A 15,993-nucleotide genomic window follows, 5' to 3' on the forward strand; every position below is an offset into this window, starting at 1 on the left:
AAAACATAGCTTAGATGTAACAGCTACCAACACGAAGTAACAGTCCTTGTTTCAAATGCAAGAATCTTAAGATTCCCAAAGGACTCTTGAGTAGGCAGGCTAGCTTGAGAACAGCTGTGGGCCTGGGATGACCTTGAAGATAAAATTTGGGATCTGTTTGAGAGAGCTAGAAAATAACACCTTAATGACCACTGCCCAAAATACTCCCAACTCAAAATATTCTTTTTTCCGCCCTTAGTGAACTGGAGGAGAAGCACCAGTAGCAACGCTTGTGTCAAGTGCATTTCTGTGGTCATTGACTGAGCAGCATTACCACCTGTTCTCCTGTTCCATAATTTTCATCCTGTCTGCAAATGCATTTTGCCCTTAGAATATCTCTGGTATTAAACAGGTCTGGAAAAAAAGAGTGATTCAAATGCCAAACTCATAATCAGTGTAGGTACAAAGGCACAGGCTGACAAAAATCCTTGATCTGATGACAGCAGCGGCTGGTATGCAGACAAGTGTGTGCTGAGAGAACCACACCAGTGGGAAAACTTTTCCAAAGTGATCAAACATGCACAGGCTAAGTCACTGCAGCTCAACTCCGAGACTCAATGGCAGTATCAGTGCTATCATTAGTTACTTTCATGGTTGACTTTTTTTGGTGGTTTAAAACAAAGACTTCAAGGAAGAGTATCTTGAACATGTCTACATTATATTTTAGTTGAATTTAAATATTTGTATTTTGCTTTATGCAAACTATATCCATCCCACCTAAACCAAACAGCCCTTCACATCATTTAACTCCCTCTGAGGCACAGCACAAACCTGCAGTCCTTATGGGACCCTACACTGCTCCTTAATTTTTTGGTGTTGCTTCTGCAACATTATTCTTATTGCATAGAATAAAAACCCACAATCTTAGAAAAGTTTCTAATAAATCTGTGCCTGTAATATATAATAATATAATGCTTAACTACTCTTACTATTGGTTTTTGGGTTGGTTTGTTTTTTTAGCTGAGAAAACTGTATAAAAGTAAAGGCAATTTTAGCAGAGCTGATAGGATTTTTTAGAGGTACTTATTTATGAGATTACAGAACTCTGCTGAATTGCATTCATTGACTTTTATGAATATTTATCAGACAGCAACAAAGCTTATCCTGAGAACAGCACTACATTCTAATGAGGTGAAAGGCAGAATAGCCCAAGCCTTTCATGTGCTTCATATCTTAATTTGGGGAATTTAAAGTCAGAAGAGCTGAAAGAATACACAAACATTCAGAGACGTGAAAGTGTATTTTACATAGTTTTAATTGTTGTATCTTCTACATTATACCTCCTCCTTTAGTTAGGAACCCCAAATCTGGGACATTCACATTTAAAATAAGACAGTTGTGATAAAAATGGGACTTCTGCAAATAAATGAGAAACACTGAGCTATTTTTTACTGTGATGATTTAAAACCTGAAAATTCAACACACCTATAAACGTAGCAAGATTACAAGTAGAGCTGGTAAAAAATAGAGCCATGCATACAAGAATTGAATATCACGACAAAGGCTGCTGGGCTGCCCTGGTACTGCATGGCTGCTTCATTAAGGGAATTGTTTCCTGGCTGAGGGAGCCACTCTCAAAGGAAGTCAGGAGTGTGACTGTTTTTCCTGATTCCACATGTCAGCAATATATACAGCATGAAATGATCTGCCCTGCTCTTCTCTCCCACAAATTAAAAGGCAGTGCTGGACAGTAACAAGGCAGTAAAAGACAAGAGTCTGACTATGCTGGTCCCTTGTAGGCTTTTGCCTTTTGTCCTTTTTTTAGCATCAGAGAAAGTCAGAGGTTAAGTGAGGAAAAATAAAGGGGAAAAAAAAACCCCAGAGAGAAAAATAGGGAGAGAAAATGAATTGGGAGGAGGAAAAGAATTCTCCAGACAGAAAAAGACAAGTATATTTTATGAGTAATACATGGGCTTTGCAACAAATTGCTGTTTCACTGATTCACTGACCTTGAAAAGACATGCTACCTTTTTTGCTTCTATTATTTTTATCTGTGGATAGCAATGCTAGTTTTCCCACCAGCCTGTTAAGATCCTTTCATGGAAATATAAGCATTAATATATTCTTGTCAGAAAGTGTATCTGATGAAAAATTACTTACTTCCTGCTCTGAAGTTCATAAAAATGTCTCTTAGGATGTTACTAGAAGATTGGCTTCTGTACAGTTGCATACACAACTGTATTGAAAGACAAAACAAAAATCTGTATCTTATGAAGATGTACACACTGATTTCCCTTACGAGCTTGTGAATGGATTCTCTACACCCTGAGCCCAAACTGAAAAACCCAAGAGCTCTTAGGTATTCAAGGACTTGGAGGAGACCTCTTGAGGGAGTTAACAGTGCTTAGAAGCACTGATGGTGGCCACTTAAGAAGTTTCTCTGTGTAAAAGGTATGGTCAGTGCTGCATGAAAAATGCAGAAGGAATCTACTCATTTCTGTTAAGTTTTCCATTTATTCAAATGGGTGTATTTCTCTTATATGACATTTCCATATTGCAGACCATTTTCCCACAACATTCTCTTTCCAGGGTTGGGCACATCTCTCTTCTCTACGAGCTATGACTTCTCACTCCATCCCAGTTTTCACCATTCTCTCTGACCTTTGTCTCTAGCCCCTACTTTGTTTCTGGTTGCCCTAACAACACTCCTGCTCACCTCCTCATGTCTCTGTCCTCCTGATTAAAAAAAAATTATTAGATACATAGAAAAAACAAGAACTCAAAGCATTGATTTTTAAAATGGATTGCTAATCTTTCCCGACTTAACACTGAATTTGAAGAGGTTTTTCCATATTGACGTTTCAGTTAAAATCCAGCTTTATGAGCTGGACTTTTATGCTTTGTTTCTGTTTTATTTTGCTCAATTTGTAACTCACTCTTTTTCCTGCATTTCGTAGATTATAGTCTCAGCATCTGTGAGCTCTGAAATGTTTTTTACCTTTTGCTTTCCATTCAGATCAAGGGGGTTTAAGTGTTTGGACAAATAGGTCATTTAAATTCAATTTGTTGTATTTGTAGTGGCTCATAGGAAATAACCCAATGTAAGTTTTGGCCCACACTATGGACCTTGGAATTCACAAGACAAGAGACATCATTCTCACATTTTTCCTTAGTGTTTTCCTGTCCTGTCCCAAATCACAAACGTTTGAAAAGTGCTATGTTCAAGTATGGCTCACTGAGGCTCATTGTGTATAATACCTGCTCATAGAACTGTTTCTTGGCATCTTTGAACATGAAACTTGTGGAGTATATATGAGAAAAGCTCTGCTGCCTTTTGATATCAGCATAGCCTGAAGAGTTAATACATGTGAATCTCCTAAATCTTGCTACCAAGTCTGACTCTATGTCCAAGTTGAGAGGAAAAGCGGGTAACTGGTTAGAATTAGAGGATTCTTCCAAACCACAAAGTAAACAGGTGACTTTCTAAGTTTGCCCGACACATTTTAATATTGATTAGTCTGTAAATCTCTGTAGTTGGGAGTAAAACACTCCTGGCCTTGTGCCTGGAGAATGCTTGAGTTTTGCTAATCCTGGTATAAGGTACAGTGGGAGCTAGGATAGGGTAGAGATTTTAACCATCAGCTGATTTAACCCCACTCAGAAAAGAAACAGATAAGCAGTGGTTAACAATTCTTCCAATTTATGCATGTTATATTCCCACAGAGGCAAATTTCAGGAAAATAAGCTTACTTAGATTAGTCATTAGGCTTTTTTTTCCACATCCTTCTAACTTGACATTAAGGAACATGAGATTTTGCAATAAAAGATTAAATACACTTCACCCTAATGCAAAATATTTTTATTCTACTTAAAATCCTTTTCAATTAATACCAGAGGAATTTAAGTTATTTTGAGGATTACATTGTGATCGTGATCAGATTGTTTCTTTCTTTTTTTTTTTTTTTTTTTTTTTTTGAGGTGACTTTTTCTAATGAATTGAGAGAGAGGGGCCAAATTTACACACATGATAAAGAACCAAACATAAATGTTTTTTACAGTTTTCAAATTCATGTAATCCTGTGCTTGGAAGGGATATCAAGGACTAGACCAGGCTGTGTATAATTTTAGATCCAGTTTAAAAATGAAGACTTTACAGGGTATCTGTTCTCTATTTGCATATACTACCACTTCATATACTACTTCAGTGTAGAAACTGTCAGAAATGTTGCTGGGAAACACTGTTTTGACTTTTTTCCACAGGAAACCAGTTTTCTTTGAAATGAGGCAAATATGGGTATAGCTCTTTCCACTCTTTCCTTGTGAGACCAGTCAGGCAGAGGCAAAGACAGCAATGTACTTTTAACACTTACTTGCTTCGGGTGTATCTGGTTTAGCATTTTTGTTTTGATTGAGTGGCAGTTTTGAAGCAAATCTCCTGATCATCCTAACTTACCTACTTGGTTCACATCACAGAATAGTTTCTGAGTGCAAACTGATCTCTCAATTGCAACCATTGAGCTATTGTTCTCTTCTCTAATGTGCAGCTCTTCTATCCATGGCACTGGATCTGTACCTCCATCAGAAATGCCAATGGAATGGATTTCAGGCTCTCATCACCAATGCTCTCCCCATACAGACCCACTCCTACTGGGTTATTTGATACTTTCCCTCATATCCTTGTCAGGACCTCTCAGAAAGAATTTAAATGAATTCTTTTCTCCTGGTGGTCAGGCTACATAGCACCTCAGTGGGCCATGATTAACTTTGGTCCAAAACTAGTTAAGCAGTGCAAAAATCTTTCAGAGAGCACGTGTTAGGAGGAAGGTTGTGTGTCTGCTTAACAGGCCTAAGGATGGCGTAACTTCCATTCTTGGTATACTGACCAGATTTTCTCCAAACTCTTTAACTACAGAGTAGATATGAATATATGACTCCTGTGGATGTTGGTAGCAATTTCCTTCCAAGGTGGTCAGATTAGAGACTGTAAGAGTAGCTTTGAAACTAGAAATTACCAGAATACTTTCTATCCTCAGTAAGAAGTAGTTCTTGCTAATAGGCATCATTTAAAACTAACTCTGCTTCCCCAGCAACTGCACAGTTCATAAGTCAAATGATCCCAAAAATGGCAAGTAAGTGTGTGGGAGACGTAGCGCCATGTACATTTCTAACACTGAATATATCCATTGAGCTAGCAAGGTACACAGTACTCCTGAAGCTACTCCTAAGTAATTACCAAAGGATGGAGGAAATTAAATACATCTATTGGATCATACTCTTCACAGCAGCTAACAAGTTCACATAGCCTGAAAGTTAGCAACAACTACAACAGAATTTCTATGTATGTGTCGCAGCTGAAGAAATACTAAAAGCAATGTCAGAGGACTTAAAAAGAACTCTGTGAAACACAATCATTGGTAAATGTTCTCATTAAGTGGAATTACCACCTACCTTAAACAAGAGTCATTATTATTATCATTAAACTTGAATAAGAATTCATCTTTAAGACTCCTTCAAATCCTCAAGACAATTTCTGTTAAAATGTATATGACATAACTTCCCTCCCTAAAAACTAAGCAGCTAGCAACTAAACATAGGCAACTTGAGAAAGCTTCACTTGTTGCACAAATGAATAAACTCTGTTTTACCTAGATTGTAGCATGACTTCTGGAATTATCTCAGGCTGTCCGTTAAAAACTTTATTTTCAGTTACTTGTTAATTTCTCGAGCGTCAATCACTTTGGCCAAAAATCTGAAGATGGGTGTGACTTAAGATGTGAATCTTCATGTAAGTGAAATGAATTTTTGGCAAACATCTGCCCTTGAAAATCAGATTGAAAAAAAAAATTGTTTACAAATCTAAATAACACATTTTACCATTCTCCCTTGAAAAAATTCTAATGTCACTTTCTTCTTTATAGCTGGTGCCAAATTTGGTAGAAGAACCACTTCTTTATCAGGAATCTGCCCTTTCCTGTCTACAAAATTTGGTTCAACTGTTGCTACCTGCTGTGACTATTTACTGAATCTACCTCAGATTTTATCCCTGCTTTTCATTTTATGCTTTACCTAAGCTGGGCTCCACTCAGGATTGGGCCTGTGTCTATATAGTAAGCAGAGGCTGTGAAATAGGATTAAATATGATCTAATTTGAGGTCCTGATTTTCCCCTTTCTCACACTTAATTGGCATATCTGTTTAGGGAAAACAATATTCCTAAAATAAAGAATTATTCCTCAGAGCTAGGAATTTGCAGGAATCTTCTATAACTGCATTTTAATTATTAAAACCACTAGATTTGCCTGAAAGTATCAGCAGATAGCGAAAAGAAATCACCAGTGACTTCAGCTAGAACAAGAACATCATTAAGATAGAGGCGTATCACTTAAGTCCCTCTTGTTAAGTTAGAGAAGACAACTTTTATACTGCTTAGAAAATACAACATGATGTGTAAGTATAGCGAGGCTTTTTCAAAGATGTAGGAGACAAGAAAAAAGAAGAATTAACAAAAAAATGAGGCCTTGAATCAATGAGTGTGCATAAATATATTTGAAAAACAGAAATTGAAAACTTCACATTGCAGTATGTTTTAAAATCAAGATTTAACTGCATTTGCTTTACACTGATTTGAACTTGCATTTTTTTTCCCCCAGCCTAAAAGCTTAATTATAGTTTTAAAGGCAAAATTTGACTTGGGGTTGCTTTGCCAAAATGTGAGTGAAGCTTAGCAACAAGTATAACATATGTATAAATAAAATATATAATTCTTTTTTATTGTTTTATAATATCACGTTCATGATGTAACAGCCAAATACAATAATCAAGACTTTAAAAAAATCACTTCTTTAAGAATCACCTCGCAAAATATTTTCTCATCAATAGCTTTGTCTAAGTCTCATCAATGCTAAAATTAGTTATGATTTTCTATTAGTGTGAATGCATACTTGAAGAAATTAAAGCTTTTTCCCCATGGCTTTTCCTGCCTTGCGGATTAGATGTTCATCACACAGAAAACACATCAGTTTTCACACTTCATCAGTCCTGTTCATTTGGTACAGGAGAACCACTTTCGGCTCCTGTAGCAGGAGCAGGATGACTTATAAGGTAGATCTATCCCAAACTGGGCCTCAGACCAGGCCTTAGACCTGGGCCTGCTAGGCTCAAACGTTTACCCTACGTAGAACCAGATAAGCTTATTTCATAGTAGGACTTGTGTTAAGGTGTGAGCATTAACAGAATAGGGTAATCACGCTAGAAATACGGTAGCTGCCTTAACTTGAAATAGTTTGCATATTTCTTCACGCGCTTTGCCAATAGGAATGCACCTGTTGTAGTAAACTATTCCTGCTGTATTTAACCCGCCATCTCGAGGAATAAAGCAGAGAACGTGTGATATAACCATGTTGGCTGGACCCTCGTTTCTCTTGTCTCCGATCCCTACATGGTCCGAGCTTCAGGCTCCCAGCAGGACCCTTAATTTTAAGAGCTTCCCAAAATGCAACGTCTAGGTGCAAGTACTGCCTTATTGAAGCTATGCTTCAGCACAGCTCCTAGCAACTGTATTTTCAGCCAGTTTATGATACAAACTATGCCCACTGAGGAACAATTGTGTGCCTTAAGGATGGAGATGGAGTAAGATGAGTGTAAAAGAAATCCACATTAAAACAGATATTGCAGGCACTTGCTGACTTACATTCAGAGAAACACATAGCTGTTTTTATCTATCTTATCTTTTTTAGTTTGAGTGAATTCCTTGACTGTTCTCAAAAATCTGTTCCTATCTGAAGTAGGTGTACACATTACAGCAGTGTCTTTTTACAGGGGACTGCATCAGCCTTTCTTGAATCTGAACACAGAACCTGTTATATACACTTATCATGAACCAATCTTGCTTTTTAAAAGCTTTCTATGCAAGCACTTTTACTGTAAAGCTTCCTTTTGCCGAGTCTCTTTTTCATTAGACATCAAGAAGTATCAAAACCAATTGCTCTTTTCCTTCAGAATTCATGGTTCTCCACAAAGAAAGGCAGATAGATACAGATGCCTCAGAAGCATCTAGAGATGCGCAGTCAGAAAAATAGGCAAGCTTTTATTCTCTTCTAGAGAAGAATTTAACTAAACCCTCACTTAGCTGTACCATACATAATTCTAATACCCCTGCATCTTGTGGGCAAACAGATCAAAAATAAAATTTCTTCAGTGTTCCCTGTAGGTTTGATGTTTATGAGACTTCAAATCTGTAGATTCTCCATAGACCTTTTCCAGTTAAAGACTTCAGGTGTCAAAGGCAAGGCTGTAATGTAAGAGGAAACTGAAAAGGTTTTAAACTTTTGATGTCAGAAGACAATTAATTTGACAATAAATCTCTCTGGAATATTAAATGTGTAAAACATATTCTAAAAAGGATAACGTTCTTTAATATGCTATATGCATCTGCCTGTGCAACGTTACAGAGTTTCTACAGATGCAGACTACAGCTATGACAGCATTGTGTTGTTCCCAAATAATTAAAGCAATGATTAAATTCTGTATGATTTCACAAAATACATGAAAGATCTGCATCATATTTCTATGTGAAGCAGTAATTCCTTCTATTAAAACACTGCATGGTAATCACCTTCTCTGTTGTCTTTAAATCAGTCCTCTTAAGTCAGTCTGTGTGGCAGTATGTGGATATGTAATAAGTTTTTTTAGTTGGTTTGGGTTTTTTTTCCCTCCTCTTTGTTGCAGTGACTTGGTATGATGCTCTGTCTCTTGTACAATGCAGGCTGGGGTTAAGTCTTTATTCCCTTACAGTCTCTTTTCTCTATTATTGCTTAACATAAATGTTTCTTCAACGTGAACATTTTCCATCCTCTTTTAGTGTTACATATTTTGTGACATTTTTCACTGAAACAAAGCAAAATAACTGTGGTATACATGTATTTTTACTTTTTTACATAAAATTTAGAAGGAAGCTAATGAAAAAAGTTCAGTGATATCTAGATCTGTCTCTCAATTAGCATTTCTTTGTGTTGAATATGATAAATGCCTCAATACCCTTGACAGACGTTCTAGACCTTTTAAAACATGGAATCCTAAATTCATATATTGTGTATGTATATACATATATAAATTTTACACTCTTTAGGTAGCAATTATTCCTGTAGCCAGGCATTTACTAGTAGCTAATGACTGGGTTAAGGTAAGGAGATTGTCTTATTTTCTTCCTTAATCAGTGACTGCCAACAGGTGCCAAACACATTCATTAAAGAGTAACCTTAGAAACCAGGGAGAAATTTATATTCTCACAGAGTCTTACTGCCTTTAATGCTGGTAACTGTAATTTTGAATAGTCTTACAACCCCAGTGACTGCCAGCTTGCCCTACCCGTCCTATTTTCCATCTCACTCAATATAATCTCTTCATCACCTTTCCTCTCACCCTTGCTGCACTCCACCCCACCTTTCCTGAGGGCTCCACGTGGATAATCTCATTATAACTAAATGCCCTCAGAGGAATTGCAAGGGACAGCACCACGCTCGCACGATCTTTCCCAGAGGCTGCCCAGGGCCGCTGCCTTTCCCGGGAGGCTCCCGTTCCCCGCCTCCGCTGGAGCCCGCACCGGCATCGAGCGGCCGCCAGGGGGCGGCGCCGGCCCTGCCAGCGCCCGCCGGGCCGGGGCTCTGAGGGGCAGGGCGGGAGCGGGACCGCCCCGGGCCGGCGGCCGAGAACGCAGCGAGTGGCGCAGCCCCGCACAACCTGCTTCGCCTCTGCCTCGTTTTATGAGGCGGAGGAATCCCAACGTGAGTCTTCGTGAATTTCTGCGAGCTCTCCCTTACGCGTCGCACCCACTCTGCTGGCTCGCCGTCAGCAGCCTTAAGGTGCCCCTTACACCTCAGCCCGCACGACCGGCGTTGGCAGCGTCCCTGTTCCTACCACGGTGCATCCACCTGAGGGCTGCAGGGTGTTTAACCCAAGTCGCCTCTTCCGCACGCTGCTTCTACTTTGGCACAGAGGCAGCCCAAACCTGCCTGAAACACGCGCGGGGAAGCATTCCCGCGGCCGCCCCGGCACACGGCCGCTCTCGTCGGGCAGCACGGTCCTCCACAAGCCCTCTGTCAAGGTCGTGCGGGGGCCACCAGGTGTGACGGGTCTTCCTACAGCGCCCCGGCCGCCCCCCGCGCACCGCCCCGACCGCCCGTCCAGGAGTCCCGCGGGCACGCCCCTCCCCAACGCCATTGGCTGCCGCTGCGCCGCCGGGGGGCGGCCGCGCCGCCGATTGGCCGAGCTCGCCGTCCGTCAGCGCCGCCCGTCAACACAAGCCCGGCTCCTGTCACAACAGTGTGGGGCTGTGGCCGCACTTCCTGCGCGCTCTCCGCGTCCCCCGCCCCGCTCCTCTGCCACCGCGGAGTCCTGCGCGGGCACCTTCCGCTCCGGGGGCGGACATGGCACCTCCGGGGAAAGTTGGCGCTTCTGCCGCCGCCGTGCCGTGAGAGGAGCGCCGCGGGACGCCGTCCGTTCCTCCGTCCGTGTGACTCCCCTGCCCTCTCAGCGCCCCGGAGAAGTTGACACCGCTCGGCGGGGCGATGGCAGAGGCTGCCGGCGGCAGAGAGCAGCCGGCGGCGGGCCGTGCTCCTCCCGACGCCGCTTACCGTGCCGAAGAGGAGCCTGAGCTGGCATCGCTGGACGCTCCGGCGGCAGCCGGGGGCAGGAGGCGGGAGCGCCGCAGCGGCGTTTCGGCCGTGGGTACCGCAGAGCGCTTCCCCGGCGGCAGCCTGGGGCCAGCGGCAGCGCCCGACCCCGACGCCTGCTTGCTGGAGGCGGCCAAGGCCACCCCGCGGAGGAGCAGCATCATCAAGGTAAGGGCGTGCCGCGCCGCCGGGAAGTTTGCGCGGGTCCCGCCGCCGGGTCACCCAGGCTGAAGCCGCGCTCCGGTGCACCCCTGCCCGTGGGAGGGGGCCGGGGTGGGCAGAGGGGTGGTGGGAGCTGCGCGCACCCTCCGCGCAGGTGAAGCGGCCGCTCCGCCGCGCCGCGCTGCTGCCCTGCCTGCGGCGGGCAAGGACGGCGGGGCCGCGGCGCCGCCTCCCCGGAGCCCCCGGGGCAAGGTGCGTGCCCGGAGCGAGCGGCTCTCCGGGATCTGGGATTGGGATGCTGCTCCCGCCGCCCTTGAGAGGGGTCGGGGTCCACCCCGTGGTCGTGCGTGACCCGTGGGGCAGCTTCCCGCCGAGTTGCAAAGTTTTTGTGTAGCAGCTCGTATCTGTTCCTATTTAATATTTATGAAACACCTAGAAGGCAGAATAAATAGCTTCTGCAGCGCTGGCTTTCTAAGTTCTTGAGCAGTAAAATATGCAGTGTCACAACTTAACAGAAGGTGTGTTTGGAGACGGACTGTAGTACAGGTTGTTGCGGAGCAGCAGCGGCTGTTTAGCACCTTTAATGTGAAATTAACAGGTCGGGCGTAAGCGTAAAGCCTCCGCCTTTGTTGTATTCTGGTAAGGGAAATGGCTTTATGTTAATTCTTTTCTTTTTTCCGGTTTATTTATTTTTTTTTTCTTTAATGAACTCCTTGGTTTTGAATTAAATGGCATCTCCTTGCAAGTATGTAGGCTTAATCGCCAGTTTCTGGGGAACGGATGAATGAAATCTCCGCGGCAAACTTAATTTAGCCTACGGTCACACGTGATCCTCTTGTTAGTGATTTGCGCTTGGAAGGCATCGGGAGAACAGCGGAAAATGAGATTTCTCATCTGTAAATGTGTGAAGGCACTGGGTAGAGCTCTACCTCAATGCAGGAAGCTCAGGACGCATGCTTAGCTCTTGCAGTTTAGTAAGTCTGTTCAAAGGAAGAACAGATACGCGAAATACTTGCTTTTTGCATTTTAAAGCTTTAAATGTTCAGAGGAGACCGAGGTAGTTAAATGCAAAAGAGCCTCGAGGGTCATTTGCGAGTTTCACGAGGGTCATTTGCGAGTTTCACGTTGAAATATTAACCCACTAAGTCCAGCAAAGCATTAAGGGTGGCTTTAGTTTTTTTCTAAAAACATCCACTAAGTGTGATGGAAATGCTTCCAGTCTGAAGTTGCATAAATGTATAAATGCTTTACTAAAGGACCAAAGTTCTGTAACTGCACTAGTGTGGAGATGATATTTTCTCTTAGCATTGTATGACGGTTTCAAAAATAGAAAATACACAGTCTTAGATTTCAGCTAAAATGTATCATTATTTTTACAGACTGTACCAGTTCCATATGGTAGATATGTCATAAATGGTGTATAATTGTTAATGTCTGAGTAGCATTTTCCCTACAGGTTGATAGCTAGATATTGATGATTTAGCAGATCTGATAATGATCAGCACATTAGCACATAGTGACAATGATCACTCTTCTAACTAGAGGAAGTTTCTTGAGATATATCCTAGGATGGTGTTTTGAAGGACAAAGATTCCTGAGAGAGGTAAGAAAGTATTAATGTTCTTATACAAGGAACTGGTAAGGCCTCATCTGAAATGCCGAATAAAGTCAGTTTCCTGTGCTTAGGAGTGGTGCATTCAAACTGGGGCAGATGCATGGAAGGACAGCTGGGATGGGCTGATAAAGTCTCTGGATTGAATACTGTGTGAAGGGAGAAATAGATTTCTTGGATAAAGGCAAAGGATTCCTACGTGCAGATCCAGTCTGGAAACTAGAAAGTTATTCTGGGCCCTGTAAGGGTTTGGAATGGTCTTATGATAGGAGTGGAATGAAAAATACCATTGTTAAATAGATGGGTTAAGTTAGATAACATGGCTGTGTCTTATAGCAGGTGTCTGAACTTGAGAATTCACAGGCTGTGCATCTCTAAGGCACAGTGTTGGGACCCCATACAGAGGGTCTTTTCCCACAAAGTTGTCTCAGTGGTATATAAAAGTGTTTTAAATCTCAGTTTTCTTTTGGCATTATACTAGGAAATACTATTAACTTGAGATAGAAATTAAATAATGCATTTGTCTTAATTTTCAGGTATTTCTAATGTCCTAGGACATATTTATTAGGTATTAAATGCAAATTTTAGTTGGAATTAAGATAAACCTTCCAACTTACTTTACATTTTTTCCTTTTCTCAGGACTTCAACATGCAGGATTTCTGTTCAAGCATTGTATGTTTTACAGGGAAATGAATTTTCTAATGATTTATTATATTTATTTTACTCCAAAAAGTCCATATGTTCATATAAATCTGTAGTCAAAATAGTATTCTATTGCTTCCTCTAAGCTGATCTTATCTGCTAAAAAATGTGTCTTAAGAAAGCAAAGGAAGTTGCACAGTAAGGACGAGCTCTTACTCTGCAGGAGTTGAACATACTTGCTCTGTTTTCCCATTTCTCTCTCAACTATTTGAAGGTGTACTTTAAACATGAGTGGTCTTGCTCAATTAAGCAAAAAGTTAAATTTCTGTAAGTTTAGATGGTCGAAGTACACTTCTAACAGCATTTTTTCCCCAGCTGTCTTTTGGAACTCTGCAAGTCTCAACGTTAGCACCTGAGAGTTCAATTCCAGTGGAAGCCAGACTTGCTTACATTGGAGTTTTCTGGCACCCACAGTATAACTGTGGAGTACAAAGGCTGAACAGGGACTTGCTTTAAAAACCTTCCCTGCAGCAAATTACACTTGGCATATATTGCAAAATATGAACTCTTCTAAATAATCTTCAGTGCGTTCATGTGCTCTATATTTGGCTTCAGAAACAGGATAATTCATTTATATAAAAAGAACAAAGTGTAGCCAGAATATTTTTAGTTCTGTTTTGCTTTGCTGATGTTCACAGCTTTGTAGATAAAGGTAAATTTAAAATAAGATTAATGAGAAATAGTTGTAGCCGTTCTTGTGCATTAGGTTGTTTCACTAATGTGCGTTTGTTTTTTTTTTAAGGCTTTTTGTTTGGTTTTGGTTTTTTTTTCCTAATGCAAGGCAGAGGCAAATGGTCTTACTACAGAACTGGAACAAGAAAGAGACTTTGCCATGAGGAACCTGAAATCAGCAGACAAGAGTGCTTGGAGATAAGCTAGAGAAATGGCAAGAGATCATAGAACTTGACTTGTGTTCTAGGAAGCCTAGAGATGGACTGTGCATTGACTAAATTATTTGCCAAGTGGTGTGGTTTTTTTTTTTTTGTTTTTTTTTTTTGGTTTTTTTTTTTTCCCTGAGTAATCCAGGGCCAGTTGTTTGCAAATAAAATAATAATTGCAACTACTTTTAGGCCAGGAGAGCAGAAGACAGTGTTTGGAGAACTGGATTTCTGCTTTCTTTACATGTAATGCTTTGCAAGCCTTCCTGTGTGGGGGGCTCTAAACAGAGTTAACTGCTGTTGTTTCCCTTCTGGCATGTTCCTTCTGCCATTGCCATGTATGAGCACTTTAATAAATGAGTAGGAAGGCTGTGTAATTTGTTATGTAATGCTACTGAAATGCCTCATAACTTTCTACCAAAATATTTCTCTGTCAATTCTTATCAGGCTTCTCTCTCTGCTTTGTTTGCATGCAAGACAAACTTTTGGGACTGTGTGTTTGTTTTCTTCCTGGATCTTTGTTTTAAGATACTGTAGCAGATAGCGCAGCAGACTGTGCCCATGAAATGAACTTGAAGTGGCAGCTGCAGACTCTTTAGCTTGAGACTAGCTTCAGTCACAGCAGAGCTACGAGACCTTTTACTGAAGTTCTTCCAATTCATGCAGGGATTTTTTTTCTTTATAAAGCCAATTGAGTTGTCCTTGCTCATAATACACTACTAGCCTAAGAACTGCAAGTTTGAGTGTTTTCCAATTGAATTATCAGTGGAATTGTATCAATATAGCCAGCTGTCTTATTTCAAGACCTGTATTTGTGCTTGTGACATTTTTAGCTTTAAAAAACCAAACCTGCAAGAAAAGCAACGATGCTTAGCCTCTTTCAGTTTGTGCTCTGATATGTGGTGACAGAATTTAGAGGTTTTAAATACACACCACATCTGTCTATGCAACATAACTCTTTAAGACTTTGTTTTCAGAAGAAGAGGAGTTTTTCAGGACTGTAATGATTCTCCAGTGGCTTTTACATGGCTTTTTGTTGTGTAAGCTTGCATTTAGGCACTTGCAACTTAATAATCTAAAACTATGACTATGTAAGATTTATTAAAGCTGATTAACTACTTGATAGTCCATTGGTGATTTTATCACTATTGCATTCTTTAACATACATGTACCACAGGAAAAAAGGACAATATTTAAGTTTACATTAAATTATGTGATTAAATTACAAGATTACATTAAATAATGTGGTAGAGCCTACAAAGTTATTTAGAAGAGCAAGAACAACATGTCAAGCCATGCAAAGACTGCCACAAAATGGGAAATTTACCAGGCGAATCTGAAAAAAAGGTAATTGGAGAGTGCTATTTCTATGTATGCAAATTCCCACACATTGTGGGAAACAGGCAACTGATATTTGCTCTCTTTTGCAGAATGTGAAGTCAGGGAACAAACCAGTGGTAGTTCTTTAGCAGCAGGTTGAAAATAAAGGACAAAATTTCCTGATGGAGCATGTGAGTAAATCATGCACTTCACATTCCCAGAAATCTGTGCAGTCAGACATGTAAGTGGGTTTGAGCAGGTTTGAAATGGCAAATTGATGAAGAGAGCTTCACAATGCACCAGAACCATCTGGCTTAGAAAGTTCCTAAACTACGAGTGCTTGAACTCTGGGAAGCCACAGCAGAGAATGGACCACTTTGTACTTCCTTGCTTCTTATGTGTCTCCCCAGGCATGTCCTTATCTTGGGATACCAGCCTAGGTTGATCTTTATCTAACCCAGTATCTCTGTTAAAAAAACTTAAATGAATTGTTAAGAGAAACTGGTTTCCAGTATTGCTAGTATAAAATTTCCCAGGAAACTGGTTTCCATTATTGCTAGTATAAAATTTCCTTAGAAATTAAGGAATCTTCTTTGTTAATTTAATTGTTTAGAGTTAATTTTTGCCAGCTTTACAGAAGAGAAGCAGTTTGAAGATATTTTTTTGATTG

General features: G+C 41.0%; 1 protein-coding gene across 1 annotated transcript in view; it reads left to right on the forward strand.

Annotated features, from left to right (window-relative positions):
* The first annotated feature begins 10,195 nt into the window (after positions 1-10,195).
* PLCL1 (phospholipase C like 1 (inactive)) overlaps positions 10,196-15,993 on the forward strand; it is a 186,943-nt gene continuing 181,145 nt past the window's right edge. Inside the window, exon 1 of the mRNA XM_063400231.1 lies at positions 10,196-10,816. Coding sequence (XP_063256301.1) covers positions 10,544-10,816 — 273 coding nt within the window. The 5' untranslated portion in view covers positions 10,196-10,543. The remainder of the gene's footprint in view (positions 10,817-15,993) is intronic.

This window comes from Prinia subflava, chromosome 6, assembly GCF_021018805.1.
Source record: "Prinia subflava isolate CZ2003 ecotype Zambia chromosome 6, Cam_Psub_1.2, whole genome shotgun sequence".
Lineage (NCBI taxonomy): Eukaryota > Metazoa > Chordata > Aves > Passeriformes > Cisticolidae > Prinia > Prinia subflava.